The 16,981-nt window shown below is 48.6% G+C and overlaps 1 protein-coding gene across 3 annotated transcripts in view; it reads left to right on the top strand.

The window, feature by feature from the left end:
- Whd (carnitine O-palmitoyltransferase whd) overlaps nucleotides 1–16,981 on the top strand; it is a 28,528-nt gene that overhangs the window by 8,960 nt on the left and 2,587 nt on the right. For all 3 annotated transcript variants that reach the window (XM_077674354.1, XM_077674353.1, XM_077674352.1), the window contains exons 3-10: nucleotides 3,455–3,684; nucleotides 7,661–7,948; nucleotides 8,877–9,206; nucleotides 10,405–10,614; nucleotides 11,180–11,264; nucleotides 14,138–14,301; nucleotides 15,395–15,583; nucleotides 16,423–16,729. In XM_077674354.1, coding sequence (XP_077530480.1) covers nucleotides 3,455–3,684; nucleotides 7,661–7,948; nucleotides 8,877–9,206; nucleotides 10,405–10,614; nucleotides 11,180–11,264; nucleotides 14,138–14,301; nucleotides 15,395–15,583; nucleotides 16,423–16,729 — 1,803 coding nt within the window. The remainder of the gene's footprint in view (nucleotides 1–3,454; nucleotides 3,685–7,660; nucleotides 7,949–8,876; nucleotides 9,207–10,404; nucleotides 10,615–11,179; nucleotides 11,265–14,137; nucleotides 14,302–15,394; nucleotides 15,584–16,422; nucleotides 16,730–16,981) is intronic.

Here is a 16,981-nt window from a genome sequence, read left to right as displayed (position 1 = left end):
TCATTGGTTGGCCTTGATAAGCAGCTGGGGGCGTACGGCACTTATCTCGATTGACCCGTGCAGCTCACGTCTTCTTCCCTGTTGACCGTGCCCGCATAGCAATTGGCTTGGCCCAAAGCCAGCCTCGCTTCCCTGCCGTCGGGCGTCTTCGTAGACTTTCTTTCCTGCTGATCTGCACTTTCGCTTGTCGTGATCTTTATCGCCGGGCGTGCGTTGCCGTTGCTGGCACGTGTTCGTGTGTAGTAATTTGGAAACGAAGGGGTTTTCCAAGGAGTTGGAACGTGTAGAGGAAGACGATAGATCTGCGCTTCGGGAAGAGCACGTGGGGAAGAATTGTCAAATAAAGATTGGGAATGTACGTAGATAGGGAAGTGTTGAAAAAAAAACAAAAGAGAGGGTGGTTCTGGTGGCTAGGTCCTCAAGATACTAGGGTTCAAAGGCTGTTAGTCGTTCTTTTGTCTGCTTTTTCTCCGTTCCTATCTTTATTTTAGTAATGGCGCAATGACGACTGTCTGGCTTATGTTACTGCGGCTTAACTTTCTCTGCTACGTTAGTGGTGTGCGTTAAAAATATATTTTTAATATTATGTTAAAAGATCCTGAAGACAAATTACGACTTTGATAGACTATTTGATAGACTAGCCCTAGATATTGCCCTAGATATAGACTAGCCCTAGATTTGATAGACTAGCCCTAGATAGACTAGAAATTTGATAGACTAGCCCTAGCCTTTGGTAACACGTTTTACAAGCTAATTCCCACGCCAAAAGACCCCCCCTGTTTTCTTTAACCGAAAAAAAGACTAAAAGTTTCAAATCTTGTGCTACACGAGGTGAGGAGTGATGTAATAGGGGAAATAATAACGGACCTGTCAATGTGCAGCATTGAAGGGACATAATCAATATGGAACTGGAATCACTACTACAACCCAACAGCAGCAGTTGGAAGCGTTTGGGCATCATTGTTGCCGGGTTAATGCAGCGTGGTGTTTTGAATGAGCGAAACGTGTATTTTGTCCTGGTGGCCCCTTTAATCAATCGTTGAGTATTGTTGTCGAACGTTTTGAATTGAATCCTCCCGGTCGCACTGGCTTAACACAGCTGGCTAGTTTCGCCTTTTTACGGATTGCTTAACAAACAAATAAAAAAAAATCGCGCTGGGAGAAACTTTCATGGGCACGGGGTTCGTAATTCCTCCTGCATTTCAGACTCAAGAGCGCATGTACACGGACCTTTCAGTGTTAAAACAATCCGACTGTGAGCGTTTTAAAGATGAGCTGCAATGGAAACATGAAACCTGTTCGGAATGCTTTTAGGCCATCGATTGTGTAATACGAAACTTGTCCTTGGAAGCAACTGTTTTTTTTTTTTTTTTTAACATTTGCATTTTGAGGTCCCTTCTACTATTACACTGCGGGAGTGCTTTCTGAAAACTTTTCTTTGTTCATTCTGTGCACATTGACCGAAACAAAAAAGCTGCTTTTGTGGCTGCCTCCGTTGTGGTTGCAATGGAGTCATGCCTGTTTCTGGTGGCCCCGTTTTTAAAGCACTTGTCACATTCACATTATGTATGCAGTTGCAGTCCACTTATTATGAAATTTTTTGCACGCTATGAACAAATGCCCTGGCATTGTCACATGAAGGCTGGGCTTTTACAGCGCACCTTATTTGCATGTAGGGATGTTTTGGGCGGCTTGCAAGGCCGCATAATGGTTGAACTCTTTTATAGTGGCCAAGCTTTCGACACCTTTGTTTGTTGAAAACATAGAATGACTCATGGAAACTAAAATTCATTGGGGTGTACAATGGACAAGAGGTGTGTGGCCATCTTGTTGACAGTGGGTAACTTCTGTCTACTTAAAGGGAAGCTCAGTTACAATGGGCTGAAATTGTACCTATACTTAGCTTGCATACAATGAATGGCAGCATAAGAAGGCGAGTTCAAAATCTGTTTTTTTTTTTTTTTTTTGTAAAGTGTAACGGCGAGTATGCTGCTTGTGTCTTTTGTTTTTGTTTTTTATTATTTACTGTGGAATGATAGCATACTGTTTGTTTGTACAAGTGTGTGCGACATCTAAGAACAGCAGGTGTTTGGTGCGTTGCATTCACCAACTGGAAAATCGTGACAGGAAAAATGATGGCTCTAAAAGTATGCTTTTTATTTTCTAGAATTTTTTTTTTCTCTTTGGACTTGTATGTGGCATTACTCCTCACCGCAGGCTGCACAGGATGCTGTTTTTCTTTTTTACTAATGGTTGAATATGTTACTTTAGACGCCGGTGAATATAATTTCGGCCGGTGTTGATTTTTATATCCATCGAATCTGCGTTGCAGCTACGGGCAACCTAAAAGTGCTACTGTACGATAGTATGAATGTGATTTGTGAATGCAGTTCATTCTGCTTCAAACTGGTATTACTAAATGGGTGTCGCCCTTGTGCGCAATTTCACGAATCCAGTTTGAGGCATTTCAGTACCTACTTTGTGAGTAAACTTTGCAACTTGAAAGTTTCAATCTCATTAAAAAGTTGGATGGGAGAGGTGTTTCAGGAGGGGTTTAAGCCCCAAATCTGGCACATTGGGTAATAGTGCCTTAAGTGCTCGAACCAGGGTGTCAAAGGGGTTTGTATTATGAGTTGCGTTTTTTTTTTTTTTTTTTGAAATTTTTGTTGGTGCGTCTTATCCACTGGTGCGACTTATGTATGGAATAAATGTGGTACGTGGTGGTCGCGTGCAGTCCGCACTCGGAAAGGTGCCTGTGTGCTGCGTGATGTCAGTGCATGTTAAGAAGCAGCTAAATGAATGAGTCTAAATGAATGAGTTATTTGTTAGCAAGTCAGAGGAAGAAGGCTTCGATGGTTTTGCCTAAACGCCGTCTGTAAGTACACGCCCTGTGTGTATCAATAAACCATTTTTGAGAAGTCAGTTCTGTCTAGCCTTTGGACGGTAGATGCGCGTGTCTAGCACTGCTTACCACGGAATGCATTCGGACGCGGCAGCCGCCACAACCGTGTACTTCTGCCGTACTTGCTAAGAAACTGATCCTCTATGAGTTAACCTGATTAACAAGTGCGTTGTGTACACCAATGTATCTTATACACCAGTACGACTTGTATATATAAGGGTTTTTTTTTTTTTTTTTTTTTTCGGAAAAACTGCCATTTTGAGGAAGGTGCGACTTATACAAAAGTGCGACTTGTAGACCGGAACATATGGTAGTGCAGGCAAAGTTTGAAGCAACCCAAATTTCACAGTGTTTAAAATGTTTCCAAGGAGGAGTCATCCTGCGCTTGTGTGTGCACATTTTAATAAGTGTTTTCTTGCTAATTATTGCGGCACCAACTGTGTGCATATTTAAAAATGGTGGTGCAGCACGAACGAAAACGAAAACAGTGCTGCGAGGGACAAACGGGTGACAAACGTATTCCTGCATTATTTCCTCTTCTGTGCCTCGCAGGTGTCCCTGCCGACGAAGCTGTGGTTCTTGGCGGTCAAGTTGCTGCAGGGTCGCGACCCCCTGCTGTTCAGCTACCAGTCGACGCTGCCCAAGCTGCCGCTGCCCTCGCTGGACGACACCATGCAGCGGTACCTCAAGTCTGTGCGGCCCCTGCTGGACGACGCCAACTACCACCGCATGGAGGCCCTGGCCGCTGAGTTCCGCAAGGGTATCGCCGTCAAGCTGCAGCGGTGAGCCTGTAACTCAGTGGTGTTTTATAGAAGGGGCGTGAGATAGCTTGCCGAAACATCACTGGTGGCTGCGTTGTGTCTCTAAACTTTTATGGTCGTTCAACTGCTTGGCAAAGGTCTGGAGTTTATTAGGTGGTCGAACCTAGCGTCACTAAATAAAGGCTTTTAGAGTATCGGCACTCTTTTCTCTCATTGTTATGTGCCGCCGGGATTTCCATTGGTCGGTCGGCACCACGTGATGTTTGTTTACATATGGGCGCAGCCATTTTGTTTTTGGGCGCCTCTCCTCTCTCTCTCTCGGCTGCGCGGGCGCAAGAGCGGCCGGTCGCACTCTGCCCGTCACAACCGGCGGCGGTTTCGTTCGGAGAGATGGCAACACTGCAAGCCAGAAACAAAATGGCCTTCAGACGCCTCCGGGTGCGCGAAGTGGCGGTACTCTTAAGCGTAGCTTATTTAGTGACGCTAGTCGAACCCTTACTGGTGACTGCATTGTGTCGTTAAACTTTTATATCTGATCATTCATCTGTCCAGTGGAGCCTGTTCATTTGTAGTGCTTGCACAAAGAGAACAAAAGCAATGTTCTCTCTTTAGCTGCTGTGTGAACTGGTTTAAAATTCCATGCGACTGGCCTTTTGGTGCCTTTGATGTTTATGTTCGCCGATTTTACGGTTAAGGAACCACGAAGACAAAACACAACTTTGCAACTCGCTTAGCCTCATTGCAGCCACGAACGTTTTCTTTCTGACAAAAAAAAAAAGCAAGATATAGGGAACGACTTTCAAATTTTGCACTGTAGTAATGTACAGAGTGATGCAATAGAGGCCATCACTGGAAGCAGGCTAAACATTCCCCTAATCTGCTAACTACTGCTCGTAAAGTAGGCCATCACAGCCACTGTCACCTAATTAGCAAGGACGGTGTTTTCAATTAATGCTGATTTAATTAAAAGAGCAGTAGTGCATTTCTTTCAGCACATTCCCCCTCCCTTCCCCCATGTTCTAGAAAATGTGCCTCTAACAGGTCCTTTTCATCGTACTTTTCAACCTTTGCATCTTTAGCAGAAGCGGGGCACGTCTCCAACTATGCATGGAATATTTTTTTCCATGTGAATCTTATCGCTCGCCGAGAGTCCCAGGAGTGCAGGCTCGTGACTCATTCTGCTACGGAGATAACGTCTCCTCTTTGACGCCTTGACTTCTGGCACTTATCTCGGGTGGCCCTTGCGTTAGCGTGTTCCTCGGCCAGCGTAGTGTCACATTGGCCTCCGGCCAGTTACGTTGCTTCTTGAGCGGGCGGATATCTTTGTCGTTATCTTTCACTGCTAATCTGCTCTGTTATGGGGCTTCACCTTTGCCACTTGGCTGAGATAAGGAGCTGTTGTTGCGGCAAGCGTGTGTTTAGTAGGTGGTACAGCTTTTTGTTATGCAAGTCATGTACTAGAAGCACTTCAGGGTGGACATTGCCTTTGCGGCGTGGCGAAGGAGGCAGTGTGTCTAACTGGAAAAAATACCGGTTTGGTTATGGTTCAGGTTCGGGTAGATTCAGTTTGTTCTGGTTCAATTCAGTTCCCGTTTGGAGCACGAGGTCGTCGGTTCGATTCCCGGGTGCCGCGGCCGCTTTTCTGATGGAAGTGAAAAGCAAAAACGCCCGCTCGTGTGTACGAGATTTCGGCGCACGTTAAAGATCCCCAGGTGGTCAAAATTAATCCGAAGCTCTCCACTACGGTGCGCCTCATCGCCTGCGTTGCGTCGGCGCATTAAACCCCACAATCAATCAATCAATCAGTTCCCATTTGACTAAATCAAAACCTGAACCGGTTCACCAACCAGTTCGGTGAGCTAAATTAGCAACGTGCAACATTTTGCAGTTTAAAGTGACCGTGAAGAGTAAATGCAATTCTGGTGAATCTAAAATACTGCGTTTTCCCAATAAACGTAGTGCAATTTTAAAAGCAACAGTGAGTGACTAGGTCAGATATTTAAAAAAAAAAACACATGAAGTAGTGACAATTTACCAACTACTTTCCCACCCAACACCTAGTTGTCCTAGGGGCTACCTATTTATTCCCATATAAGGTGAGGTTTTTTTCCAATATATATGCGTATATATAATAAGGCAATTGTTTTTACTTCGCGAACTGCACCCTCACCTTATAATCATGACCGCCTTTTAATCGAATAAATACAGTACTTACAACCAACAATGGTCATTACCTTCTGTGGGATACACTTACTGCCTGCCACTTTCTTTTTTTGTTGTTTTAAATGGCCATCATCTCTGTGATGGCCCATCACGCTGAACGTTACACCCCTAGAGTTAGGCCTGGGTACCATCGAGTCCCCGCCATACATTTGTAGGGGCAGTGTTTAAATACCAGTAGCGTTCTTTTTCTTTTCATCAGTTGTAGCGTAAGAAAAGTAACCCTACAGCAGCGAGGGAAATGCTACCCATGAATTCGATTGTAATTTGTTAGCAGCCACCTACTCGAGGGTGTGAGCCAAAATTTAGTTAAACGAATAAACGGTCATTGTTGTTTTGGTTTGAAGGAAGGGAAAGGAAAAAAAGTGCACTGGGGATATTTTAAAGTTCAGCAGGGAGTTCACCAGCATACAACCCAGGGTGGCAGGAAGGGAGTACAGGCTACAGGGAGAAGGGGGAGGAACTCGTAAAGCACGAGGTGAAACTCTTTTGAGGAGGGGCTATTTTATTTGTTGACAGTAGTGTCCGCCCCTCCCCACCCCCAATACCCTCGGAACCAGTAGCAGTGGCAACAGAGTAAGTCAGTGAGACTAGTCAGTGAAGCGCATAGCCGAAGGCACAGCATCCCTGAAAAGACAAAACCGCAAAAAAAGCGCAAAGTATTTGCGCTGGGCAAATGGAATAACGTGAACTGGCCTGCGTTTATGCATGTGCCTACTTCTTTAGTGTCATTTTTTTATCGAAGACGAAATACGTTGCAGTGCCTGCACATTCGGGGGTATATTTTCTCGCAAAAGAAGGTGGGAGCCATGCGCTAACTGATTTTTTTCTGCCACATGAGTTATCATTTGGATCCGTTAAAAAACGCGAAGTTGTCCGGTCTAAACGCCCTGGAAACTGACTATTGTGGTGGGCACCACAATACTTGCTGCATTCGCTGTGATGGCACGTCTGGCTATGTTAATGGTTGGACATAGGACGGGACGTCTAGAGCAAAATCTGTATTCTGGTATTTCGCTTATTCGATGGCTGAATGCAGCAAAGAAAGAACCGGAATTATTTGTGTGGGAACTCTGGGCGAAATAATTTAAAGCCGTGAGATGGTCCCGTGGAAGCACACTTGTCAAATAATACTGGTGTGTTTTATTCCGCGAAGCTACTTCGGTGCTATGAGGCGCACCGTATAGTGAGGGCAGGCAGAGCAAATATAGTGAGGGCAGGCAGAGCACCTGGGGATCTGTACGTGCGTCGAAATGTCCAAACATGGAAGTTTTCGTTTTTCATTTACATAAAAGAAAAAAAACAGCAGCTGGGTGCAGTGATCGAACCCGCATCTTTCGGTCAGCAGACAAAGGCTTACCTACGAAAAAGCTTTTGAGGGTCACACTTTTGAAGTATTTAAACTCTCTAAGTGTGCGGCCTTTTTAAAGAAAAATACGAAACGCAACAAGTATGCACATTTCGGAAGTTGGTCTTCGCCGTTGCGCAGTGCAGCAGTCTTGCAGCCCAATTTTCATTACACAGTCGCAGTGAGGGAAGGGAAAAGTCGATGTTTCTTATCGCCTACAGGCTGCCGAGAGTGTGACATTTTGTTTGCTCATTGGTTCATGATGCTTAGTAGAAGAACAGTGCAAAAAAGACTGGACAAGATATGAAGACGATGACAAACACAGCACCGTGTTTGTGCTCGTCTTCGCCTCTTGTCCTGTCTTTTATTTCCACTGTTCCCCTCCTGTCTGTCCCTGACGGTGTTGTCCTTGCCCTATCCTGTGCACAGCTATCTGCTGCTGAAGTCGTGGTGGGCGGCCAACTACGTGTCGGACTGGTGGGAGGAGTATGTGTACCTGCGTGGCCGCAGCCCCATCATGGTCAACTCCAACTTCTACGCCATCGACGCCATCCTGGTCAAGCTCAGCTCCAACCAGGCCGCCCGCGCCGCCAACCTCGTCTACGCCGCACTGCTCTTCCGGCGGGGCATCGACTCCCAGCAGATGAGCCCCATCATGGTGCAGGGCATCGTGCCCCTCTGCTCGCGCCAGTACGAGCGCCAGTTCAACACCACCCGGTGAGTGGGTGCCGCTGTACCCACTTGAACCTGTATCGGTATCTTGAATCTTGAACCTGTATCGGTAAGGAGTAGTGCCTGCGTGTGGAAGCAGGTAGCAGGGACGCTTTGTAGTGTTCACATGCTCTGGTATATCGCAAGTGTGGTGTAGTTTAGGTGAGTGGGTGCCGCTGTACAAGGCCGGCTGACGAATCTTGAACCCGTATCGGTAAGGAGCAGCGCCTGCGTGCGGAAATAGGCAGCTTTGTAGTGTTCACATGCTCTTGTATATCGCAGGCTTGGTGTAGTTTAGAAATGACAACTGTTTAAAAGGTGTGCGCTTCAGGAGCCGGTTCCTATCTTGTAGGTAGGAGTACTTCCTTCAAGGGGTGTTTATCGGGAAAGGTTTCACACGTGTCTTCATAAAAACGCTTGAAATACTCTCCATGGTGGCTCAGTGGTTAGTGCTGAGTTGATGGTTCTGTACTCAGCCACAGTGGCCATTTTTGTAGCAGTGGTTTCAACACAAATGCACCCGCATTTCTATATTTCGGTGCACATTACATATTCTTAGAAGAAACAGTAATGCAGTCACTCGTCAAGTGCAAAAAAAGGTTAAAAGATGTCTTTAAGTTGATTTGAAACCTGTATAGGTTGCGAAAAGTGCACCTACTAACATTAAATAGTCTTAGCTTATTTTTGACTTGGCTAGTGACTGCATTACTCGTTCTTTATATAACGTCTCACAAGGTGAACTTTCGTCAAGCCCTTGACTAGATTCCTGTGCAGTCTGAATTGATCTATAGCCCTTCTCTTCGGCAGTCTTCAAAGCCCTGGAGTGGCACTGGTGTGTAAAACCTGAATTCCTTGTTGTCTAAGAACAGAGAGGCGACCACTGCGAATATTTGTTGTCTCCCTTCAAAATTGACCCGATTACTGTGTGCCGCAGGGTTCCCGGCGTGGAGACAGACCAGCTGGTGCACTACCAGGACAGCCAGCACATTGCGGTGTACCACGCGGGCCGCTTCTTCAAGCTGCTGGTGTACCACAAGCATCGGCTGCTGCAGCCGTGCGACCTCCAGCGCCAGATCCAGCGCATCCTGGACCACCAGGGGGAGCCACAGCGGGGGGAGGCCCACCTGGGGGCCCTGACGGCTGGCGAGCGCACCCGCTGGGCGCACCTGCGCGAGACCCACTTCCGCAAGGGCCTCAACCGCATCTCCCTCGACGCCATCGAGAAGGCCGCCTTCGTGCTTGTGCTCGACGAGGACGAGTACCAGTAAGCCGGCACGGGGGATCGAGGGAAAGTCAGAATGTTCTTCCCGTACATGCGGGTGGGCATACGGGGGGATACGGGAGTTACGTGCTTCCTACAATGCGGGTGTGCATACGGGAGGATACGGAAATTACATGCTTCCCGTCCATGTGGGTGTGCATACGGGAGGATACGGTATTTACATGCTTCTCGTACTTGCGGGGCTGCGTACAGGAGGATACGGAAATTGAGAAGGCCATCTTCGTCTCGTGCTTGACGAAGGAGGATACCAGTAAGCAGTCCTGAGAAGGGGGAGGAAGTCGGTGAATGTTCTTTGGGAAAGCTGTCTTTGAGAAAGCTGTCTTCAGGCTTGTGCTTGATGAGGAATACCAATGAGCGCAGTCCAGAGAAGGGCTACAAAGTCGAAATGTTCTTCAGTCGTGGGTGCGCACATGTGGGAAAATACGACAAATGAGAGTCTGTCTTCGGGCTATCACTTGACGAAGCATTCTGATGAGCGCAGCCCTAAAAAAGGGGACAAAGTCGTAACGTTCAATTGAACGCAAGCGCGTACGGGGAAAAAAAAGGGTTTTGAGAAGGCCATCTTTGTGTTCATGCTTGACGAAGAAGTATGCCTGTGGGCATGGCTATGAAAAAGGCGGATAAAGTTGGAGCGTGCTTTAGTCCCGCGTGTGCTCATATGGGAAAATACAGGAATTCCTTTTTAAATAAGTGTTGACATTTGTTGCTGTTTGTACCAACTGGCCATGCAGCATTCGTTTGTTTTTCTTTAATGCGAAATTTGCTCCACTGTCTGTTCAATTTCGGTTTAGAGCCATTCGACTGTTTGCGCAACTTATGTTCCCAATGAGGCCTCTTAATAGCTGTGACTTGCGGCCTGGGCACAAATGTGTTATATGATGAGCTCAGTTGTCAGAAGCTCCTATTTAAAATCAGGGAGCAGCTTTAGCTGTCGCAGTGGTTTTGTGCTTGCAGATCTGTCAAACCCTTACTCTGAAGCTTGCCTTCACTGTTGGAGCAGTGGGTAGGTGTGTAAGAAGTGTTAACGGTGGTCATTGGGTTTTGTGCCGGACCCTAGTTCTGTGCCTGACACCCAGATGTGTGCTCGCAACCGCGCTGATGCTAGCCAGTTCTCGCAACCGTATGCTCGCGTATGTGTGCTCGCAACCGTATGATGCTAGCCAGTTAATTGGTGTTCCAGGTACGATCCGAGCGACCCCAATGAGCTCAACCGGTACGCCCGTGCCTTGCTCCACGGTCGGGGCTACGACCGCTGGTTTGACAAGTCCTTCAACCTCATAGTCGGCCGAAACGGCCGGGTGGGCTTCAACGCGGAGCACTCCTGGGCTGACGCCCCCATCATGGGCCACTTCTGGGAGTTTGTGCTGGCGCAAGACTTCTTCATTCTCAAGTGAGCACTGCTTCTTTTCTCAGCGGAAGGCTTAGGCTACACTGCGGTATTCATGCAAGAGACTGCATGGAACTGGGCTGGATATCTCGTAAAGGCGGCACATCAGCTTGCTGTACTCTCACAGTACAGTTTGGCAACACCCCCATGTCCTTGGAAAGTTTCCACGCACGCACATGCACGCACACACACACACACACACACAGCACGCACGCACAGAGAGAGAGAGAGAACGTTATTCTGGATTCGTTGGGTCAACGACGAGTGGTGGGAAAGAGAGCAATCTGTCTTGCAGGCAATCTGCTTTGAAAACAAAGGCTACTTTCAAACTGCCATAGAGCCAGTGGAAATGCGTGCTGATCAGCAATAATGAAGAATGGTGCACACTGCCAACAGTACTGTTTGCTCAAATTTCTTCATAGTACAGATGCGATAGGGTTGATTGGGAGAAATAGTGTTATTTTTTTATGTATGGTTGTGCCAGCGCATGCTAAAACACAAATGGTCTCTTTCAGTGGCCATGTCACGCTGATGAGTAAGTAATTGGTATTGGCGACCCCTTTTGCAGGTACGATGAAAACGGCAACACCAGGGGGCACTCCAGTGCGGAACTACCCGAGCCTGTAAGGCTACGATGGGACCTCTCCGACAGCGTGAGCATCTCTGCACTTTTTTGCATTTGGATGGTATTCTCAGGTTGATTCTGGGGTCACTGCTGAAGTGGTTTATGTGGAACTTCGCTCTGGTAGCATGCGTTGAAGGGTGATCGAAGTTGCAGAATATCTAGAAGTGGCTGCCGAGATGGGGGGGATCGGGGGCGAATAAGTGGGGTAGAACTCTTTAAAGGTCTGCCTTTATGGAAACTTCAGTTAAACCTCGTTATAACGAAATTGAAGGGGCGCCGCGATTTGCTCGTTATAGCCAATATTTCGTTATAGCCGTAGCCGACATTTACTGCAAATATTATGCATTGTAGTTACCTAAAACCATCCTAAAACAAAAAGCGGGCGAAATAGCATCTTGCCGAACGGCGGTAGTCAGTAACATAAGCACATTCCGGAGGTAAAAAGGAAAAGTCACGAACCTACTTTATTGCAGTTCAAAACTCGTATTTCAAACAGACTTGGCTACGAAGAAGTCCGTAATTGGACGGTGATGCACCTTCCTGATGCGAGCGATGGCTCACTCTGCTGCGGCCGCTATGTTCACGCCATCTTCGCCGCCCTCGTGCGCGCCGAAGTAGCGGCGCAGCACGTCCACCGCATCTAGTGCCTCCGACGCCGTCCTTAGCGCTTTCTTTCACGCCACGTGCAACAGCGCTGACCATGGACTCTCGGTTGCTCCCGATGGTGGACAGCGTACTCGTCCACACGTCAGTCTCTTGCCACCTTACCACGGAGTACACCTTACCTTCCATCGCGCCCGATGCGAAGGCTTTTATCATAACCGTCTTCTGTTCAAGCGTGATAGTCTTTCGCTTTCGCTTCCCGCCTGTCGCACTCGCGTTGTTGTAATCACACGGGCAGTACGACGATAAAGCGACGTCGGCGATACGAACAGGGGAGGAGGGGGGACAGGAAGGCGACGCAACCACGCGCGCCGTGTGCATTGGGGCTCTTCTCGTACTCACCGCGGATAGTCCGCGGGTAGTCCGAGGATTCCCCGAAGCCATAGGGATACATGGGAAAAACGAACTTCGGACTGCTTCTCGGGGAGCCCGCGTCCGAGACTGTAAATCGAAGGGCCCCATTGTCTGCATGCCGTGCGCAGCGAGAGGAGGGTGGGAATGGCTTCGCGGGCGCAGCGTCCGCACGGCGCGCCATCCAGCTTCGCGCGCGTGGCGGAAGTTTTGAACTGTTAATACAGTTGCCGCGTCGCGCACTGTCTTAAATCCGCGTTGCGCACTGTTGTAAAATTAGCTCAAAATTTGATTTCTCGACGAAATTTGTTCGTTGTATCCCGTAACGGGCAAATTTTACCTCGTTAAAACGAGGTTTTAAATACATTGGCTTCTATGGGGACTTTCAAGGGGAATTACGATTTGCTCGTTATATCCATTATTTTGTTATAGCCCGTCTCGTTATAACAAGGTTTAACTGTATACAGTATGACCTTGTTGATATGTTAAAAAAAAAATCACGCCATATCCACAGAATGAATGATGGTAAGTGGGGCGAAGCTCGAGAGGGGGAGATCATCGGTAACCGTAACTCTCCCGTGAAAGTTCGCCCATTACATCATTAAGAAAGACGTAAGACTGTGTGCGTTCATTGTACAAATCAACTTTTATTTTCGGAGTCAATGCTCCCAGGCCCAGACCTGGTGGAAGACCCCGCGCCATCGAGGACTACCCCGCACCTTCACCACAATTTGTCACGTAGGATGGGACACAACGGTAAAGAAAGAACTTTTATTTAGGGCGAACTTGTGCCCGAACAAGACGAGAGGAAACGAGCAAAGGTCCTTGCGTCTCGTTCGATCTCCGAGAATGACTGCCTGCGTTCGTGGCGTGATCTCTTGCGTGATCTCTCCCTCGCAGTGCACGTGCGCTCGCGCCTCCGTTGGCGAACACAGACAAGCTCGCGCTTCCGGTGCCGAGTTTGCGCTGCCGGTTGCAGCCGGTTCTTGCGCGTGCAACGTGGCCCACTTTGCGACATCTCCGGAAAGCATGCGGCGGTCCCGTACCACGAGACACAAGGGATGGACAGTCCCATGACTTAAGGAGCTTCACCCCTAAAAAAAGCGAGGGAGCAGCACACTATTCGGGAAGAAATGTACTATGGCGCATTTTTAGTGTTCGTAATTGAGATCGTAGTAACCGGGAGATCGTATGAATCGGGAACGTATCAACGGGGTTCTATCGTGGTTCATTTCACAAGCTGGGTGCGGCAGTGTGGATGCTACAAGGCTCGAAACAAAACCATCCAACGAGCATGCTTTTCTCGCCGCGACATTCTACTACAGATAAAGAAAAGCTGCAGTGGGCTTTGGGGCTTTTGAGGGACATTTTTGTCCCCTCGCTAGGCAGGAGAAACCAACTCTGCAAGCTGTGTAGCTTCGCCCCACCTGCTGCACGCAGTGTGTAGAGTTAACTACAGTTGTAGGATGCCCGGTCCCCCCCTCTCCACGCCACCTTTTCCCTCCAAAAAAACTCGTGGTTTTTGTTATTGTTCTATTCCTTTGCATAGTTGTTGTTATTGATTGCTGTCCAACTTGGAGAGACTAGTTAAGCCTGAAAGTTGGGCTAGTTGGTGTTCACTTGGAACCATTTTACCAGCAAAAAACGGACATGGACCTAGGAAGAAGTAGACTAGCTAGTAGACTATAAAGAAGTCTAGCGAGTGTCCCGTCTACTTCTTTCTAGGTCCCTGTCCGTTTTTCGCTGGTAAAATGGTTGGAGAGACAAGGTTTCCCGGGTCCTGTTTTTAACCGGGTTTCAAGAAAAGCGTGTTCTGCCCAGTGTGGAGCCAGATTTTGCTTGTGTGTGTGTGATTTCCTTCACGGTTTCCATTCCCCTCGTTCACAGCTCATAGAGAGGGTGGAGGAGAGCTTAGTGGCGGCCCAGGCCCTGCTCGACGATGTCGACCTGTACCTGCTGACGCATCCGGCCTACGGCAAGGGCTTCATGAAGAAGTGCCGGTGCAGTCCCGACGCCTACCTCCAGATGGCACTGCAGCTCGCCTACTACAGGTGAGAGGTCACGGTGTGCCCCAAACATCGCTTTCGGCGGTGTTAACCTGTTGTTAGGTTAGTCGGTTGCCATTTAGGGTCATCATGGGAGGCACAAAATGGCTGTCAAGGAGGAAAACAGGGACAAGATCTTGTCCTTGTTGCTTGTTAGTTTGCGATTTCCATCGGGGTTCTGATCGGCTATGTTGTACTGCGCTTCGTAGTTAGAACAATTCCGCTGATGTCCGAGTTTGGAAATTTCTCAGTGTAAGCTGGTCAGATGGAAGGAGTTGTGCTGGAATAAAGCCCCAGATTTGCTGCTTAAGTGGGCAGTGAAAATTTGTTTTTATTTACTCACTAAACACACGTGTTTGTTCAGTGAAGCCTGAGATTGAGGGTCTCGTTACCTAGTTTTACTTTGAAGCGTGTAAGGCGTCAGAAGTGAAACAAGTGATCTATATAGAAAAAAAAATTAATGCCGTTCCACTCAAGGTGAAAGCTGTCGGAAATGCAGAGCAGTGATTTGCCATAACGGGCTGTGGCGCCGTTATCTGCTCACTGTTACCACCACCCAATGCAATTCAAATTTCCCACCTTCGCAGTGCTCGCCCCCTGCCTGAAACTGCGCCAGCGGGAGTTCTCTTCTTTTTGTGCTTGCTTTCCCTCCCGCACGTGCTGGCGTTGCACTGCCACTTTTTTTTGCTTGCTATCGTAAAAGTTAACCCAACGAGCATTCCTAACTGAATGAACGCGGGTGCTGCCGGTTATTTACGTATATTTTGCCTCAAGTGTACCTGCAGTTTTCTTTGCGCTAAACAACGGGGAGATGTTTGACAAGCGCCAGGGGATCACGACTTCTAACGCTTATGACTATACAAACCGCTTGGCTTTCGAACCCTCTGGGTTACGCCACTACGACAGAACGCCGTGTGGCTCTACTTGGGCCCAGCGAGTGAGCTACGACGACAAGGCGAGCCCCTAAAGTGCTCTGCACTTATAAAGTTGCCATAGGTACCGCCGTGGAATCTTTGTGCTCCAAGTGGTGCTTATTTCGTTCATTTTCACATATCTGCGGTGTGCTCTTGCGACAGAGGATGGTGTGCTGTGCATGCAGGGATGCTGATCGCTTCAGCCTGACGTACGAGGCGTCGATGACACGGCTGTTTCGGGAGGGCCGGACAGAGACGGTGCGGCCGGTCACCTGCGAGTCTCGGAGCTGGGTGCTGTCCATGCAGGACCCCAATGCGACCGTGCAGGAGAAGCGGCAGAAGCTGGGCATTGCCTGCAAGCAGCACCAAAAGGGGTGCGTGTTCCGAGCGCTTGCAGAAGGCTGTCGTAATACGCGCACACCCGAAATAGGTGTGCGCGCCCAAGGGTGTTGTAACAAGGGAGAGGAAAAACACCAAAAACGGGTGCGTGTTGAATCCTTCTGAAGGGGTGTCCCACATTGGAGCGGAAAAAAAACGCCAAGATGGGTGTGTGCTGGGCACTCGAGGGTGTCGTAATGGGGAGGAAAAACACCGAAAGCGGTGTGTTGAGACCTGAAAGGGTGTCATATGAGGAGGAAAACACCAAAATGGGTGTGCACTGAGCGCTCAAAAGTGTTGTAATGAGGGAGAACAACGCCAAAGGGGGTGCGTGTTGAATCCTTTTGGAAGGGTGTCCCACATTGGAGGGGGAAAAAAAACGCCAAGATGGCTGTGTGCTGGGCACTCAAGGGTGTCTCAATAAGGGGAAAAGCACCGAAAGGGTGTGTGTTGAGACTCGGAGGAAAACACCAGAGTGGGTGTGCATTGAGACATAAGGTTATTGTAATGAGGGAGAAAAAGAATATCGAAAAGGGTTGTGCACTTGGCACCTACTAAAAGGTGTAACGAGAGGACAGAAAAAGGGCGAGGTCAATGTTTCCCTCCCCATGGCCTCCTTTCCTTACTTTATCATAGGGAATGTGAATAGGGCTGCTTAAAATTTCTGGTGACAACTGTTCCAGTGGCAATTCCTTCCAGTATGTCAAAGGAGTTATCACATATCATTTTGTCTGCCTCTGACGTAAAAGCTTACATTTTTGGCTGTCAGAAGTGGGAGTCGTTCAGTATAGCAGCGCAGTCCGACGAGAGCGTGACGGTGGTGTTGCGTTACCAGGTACCAGGACGCCATGTGTGGCAAGGGCATCGACCGGCACCTGTTTTGCCTGTACGTGGTGTCCAAGTACCTGGAGGTGGACTCTCCCTTCCTGCGCGAGGTGCTGAGCGAGCCCTGGCGCCTGTCCACCAGCCAGACGCCCCACAACCAGACCAGCCTGCTGGACCTGAGCAAGTTCCCGGACTTCATCTCGGCTGGCGGCGGCTTCGGCCCCGTCGCCGACGATGGATACGGCGTGTCGTACCTCATCGCGGGCGAGGACCACCTCTTCTTCCACGTCTCCAGCAAGCGCTCCTCACCGGAGACTGTGAGTGGTGTCACTTGGCTCTAGATGGGCTGACCGCAACGACAAGAGTGACAACGTGTCACGTGGGCATGACATGCTCAGGCCGTATTGGCATACTGGATGAAAGACAAACTAGGCCGATGTTTTTTCTTGACGGAAGAAAAACAAAAAAATATGCCCATGCGTTCAAGTTCTCTCACAAGTCAAAGATCCCCAGGTTTTCGAAATTAATCCGGTGTGTGCCAGGTGTAGCTTAGCCAAGCAAAAGACGGC

The sequence above is a fragment of the Haemaphysalis longicornis genome, unplaced genomic scaffold, assembly GCF_048455015.1.
Source record: "Haemaphysalis longicornis isolate Haplotype H1 unplaced genomic scaffold, Haemaphysalis longicornis Haplotype H1 scaffold_6, whole genome shotgun sequence".
Classification (NCBI taxonomy): domain Eukaryota; kingdom Metazoa; phylum Arthropoda; class Arachnida; order Ixodida; family Ixodidae; genus Haemaphysalis; species Haemaphysalis longicornis.
This window is presented reverse-complemented; position numbering and strand designations above follow the sequence as displayed.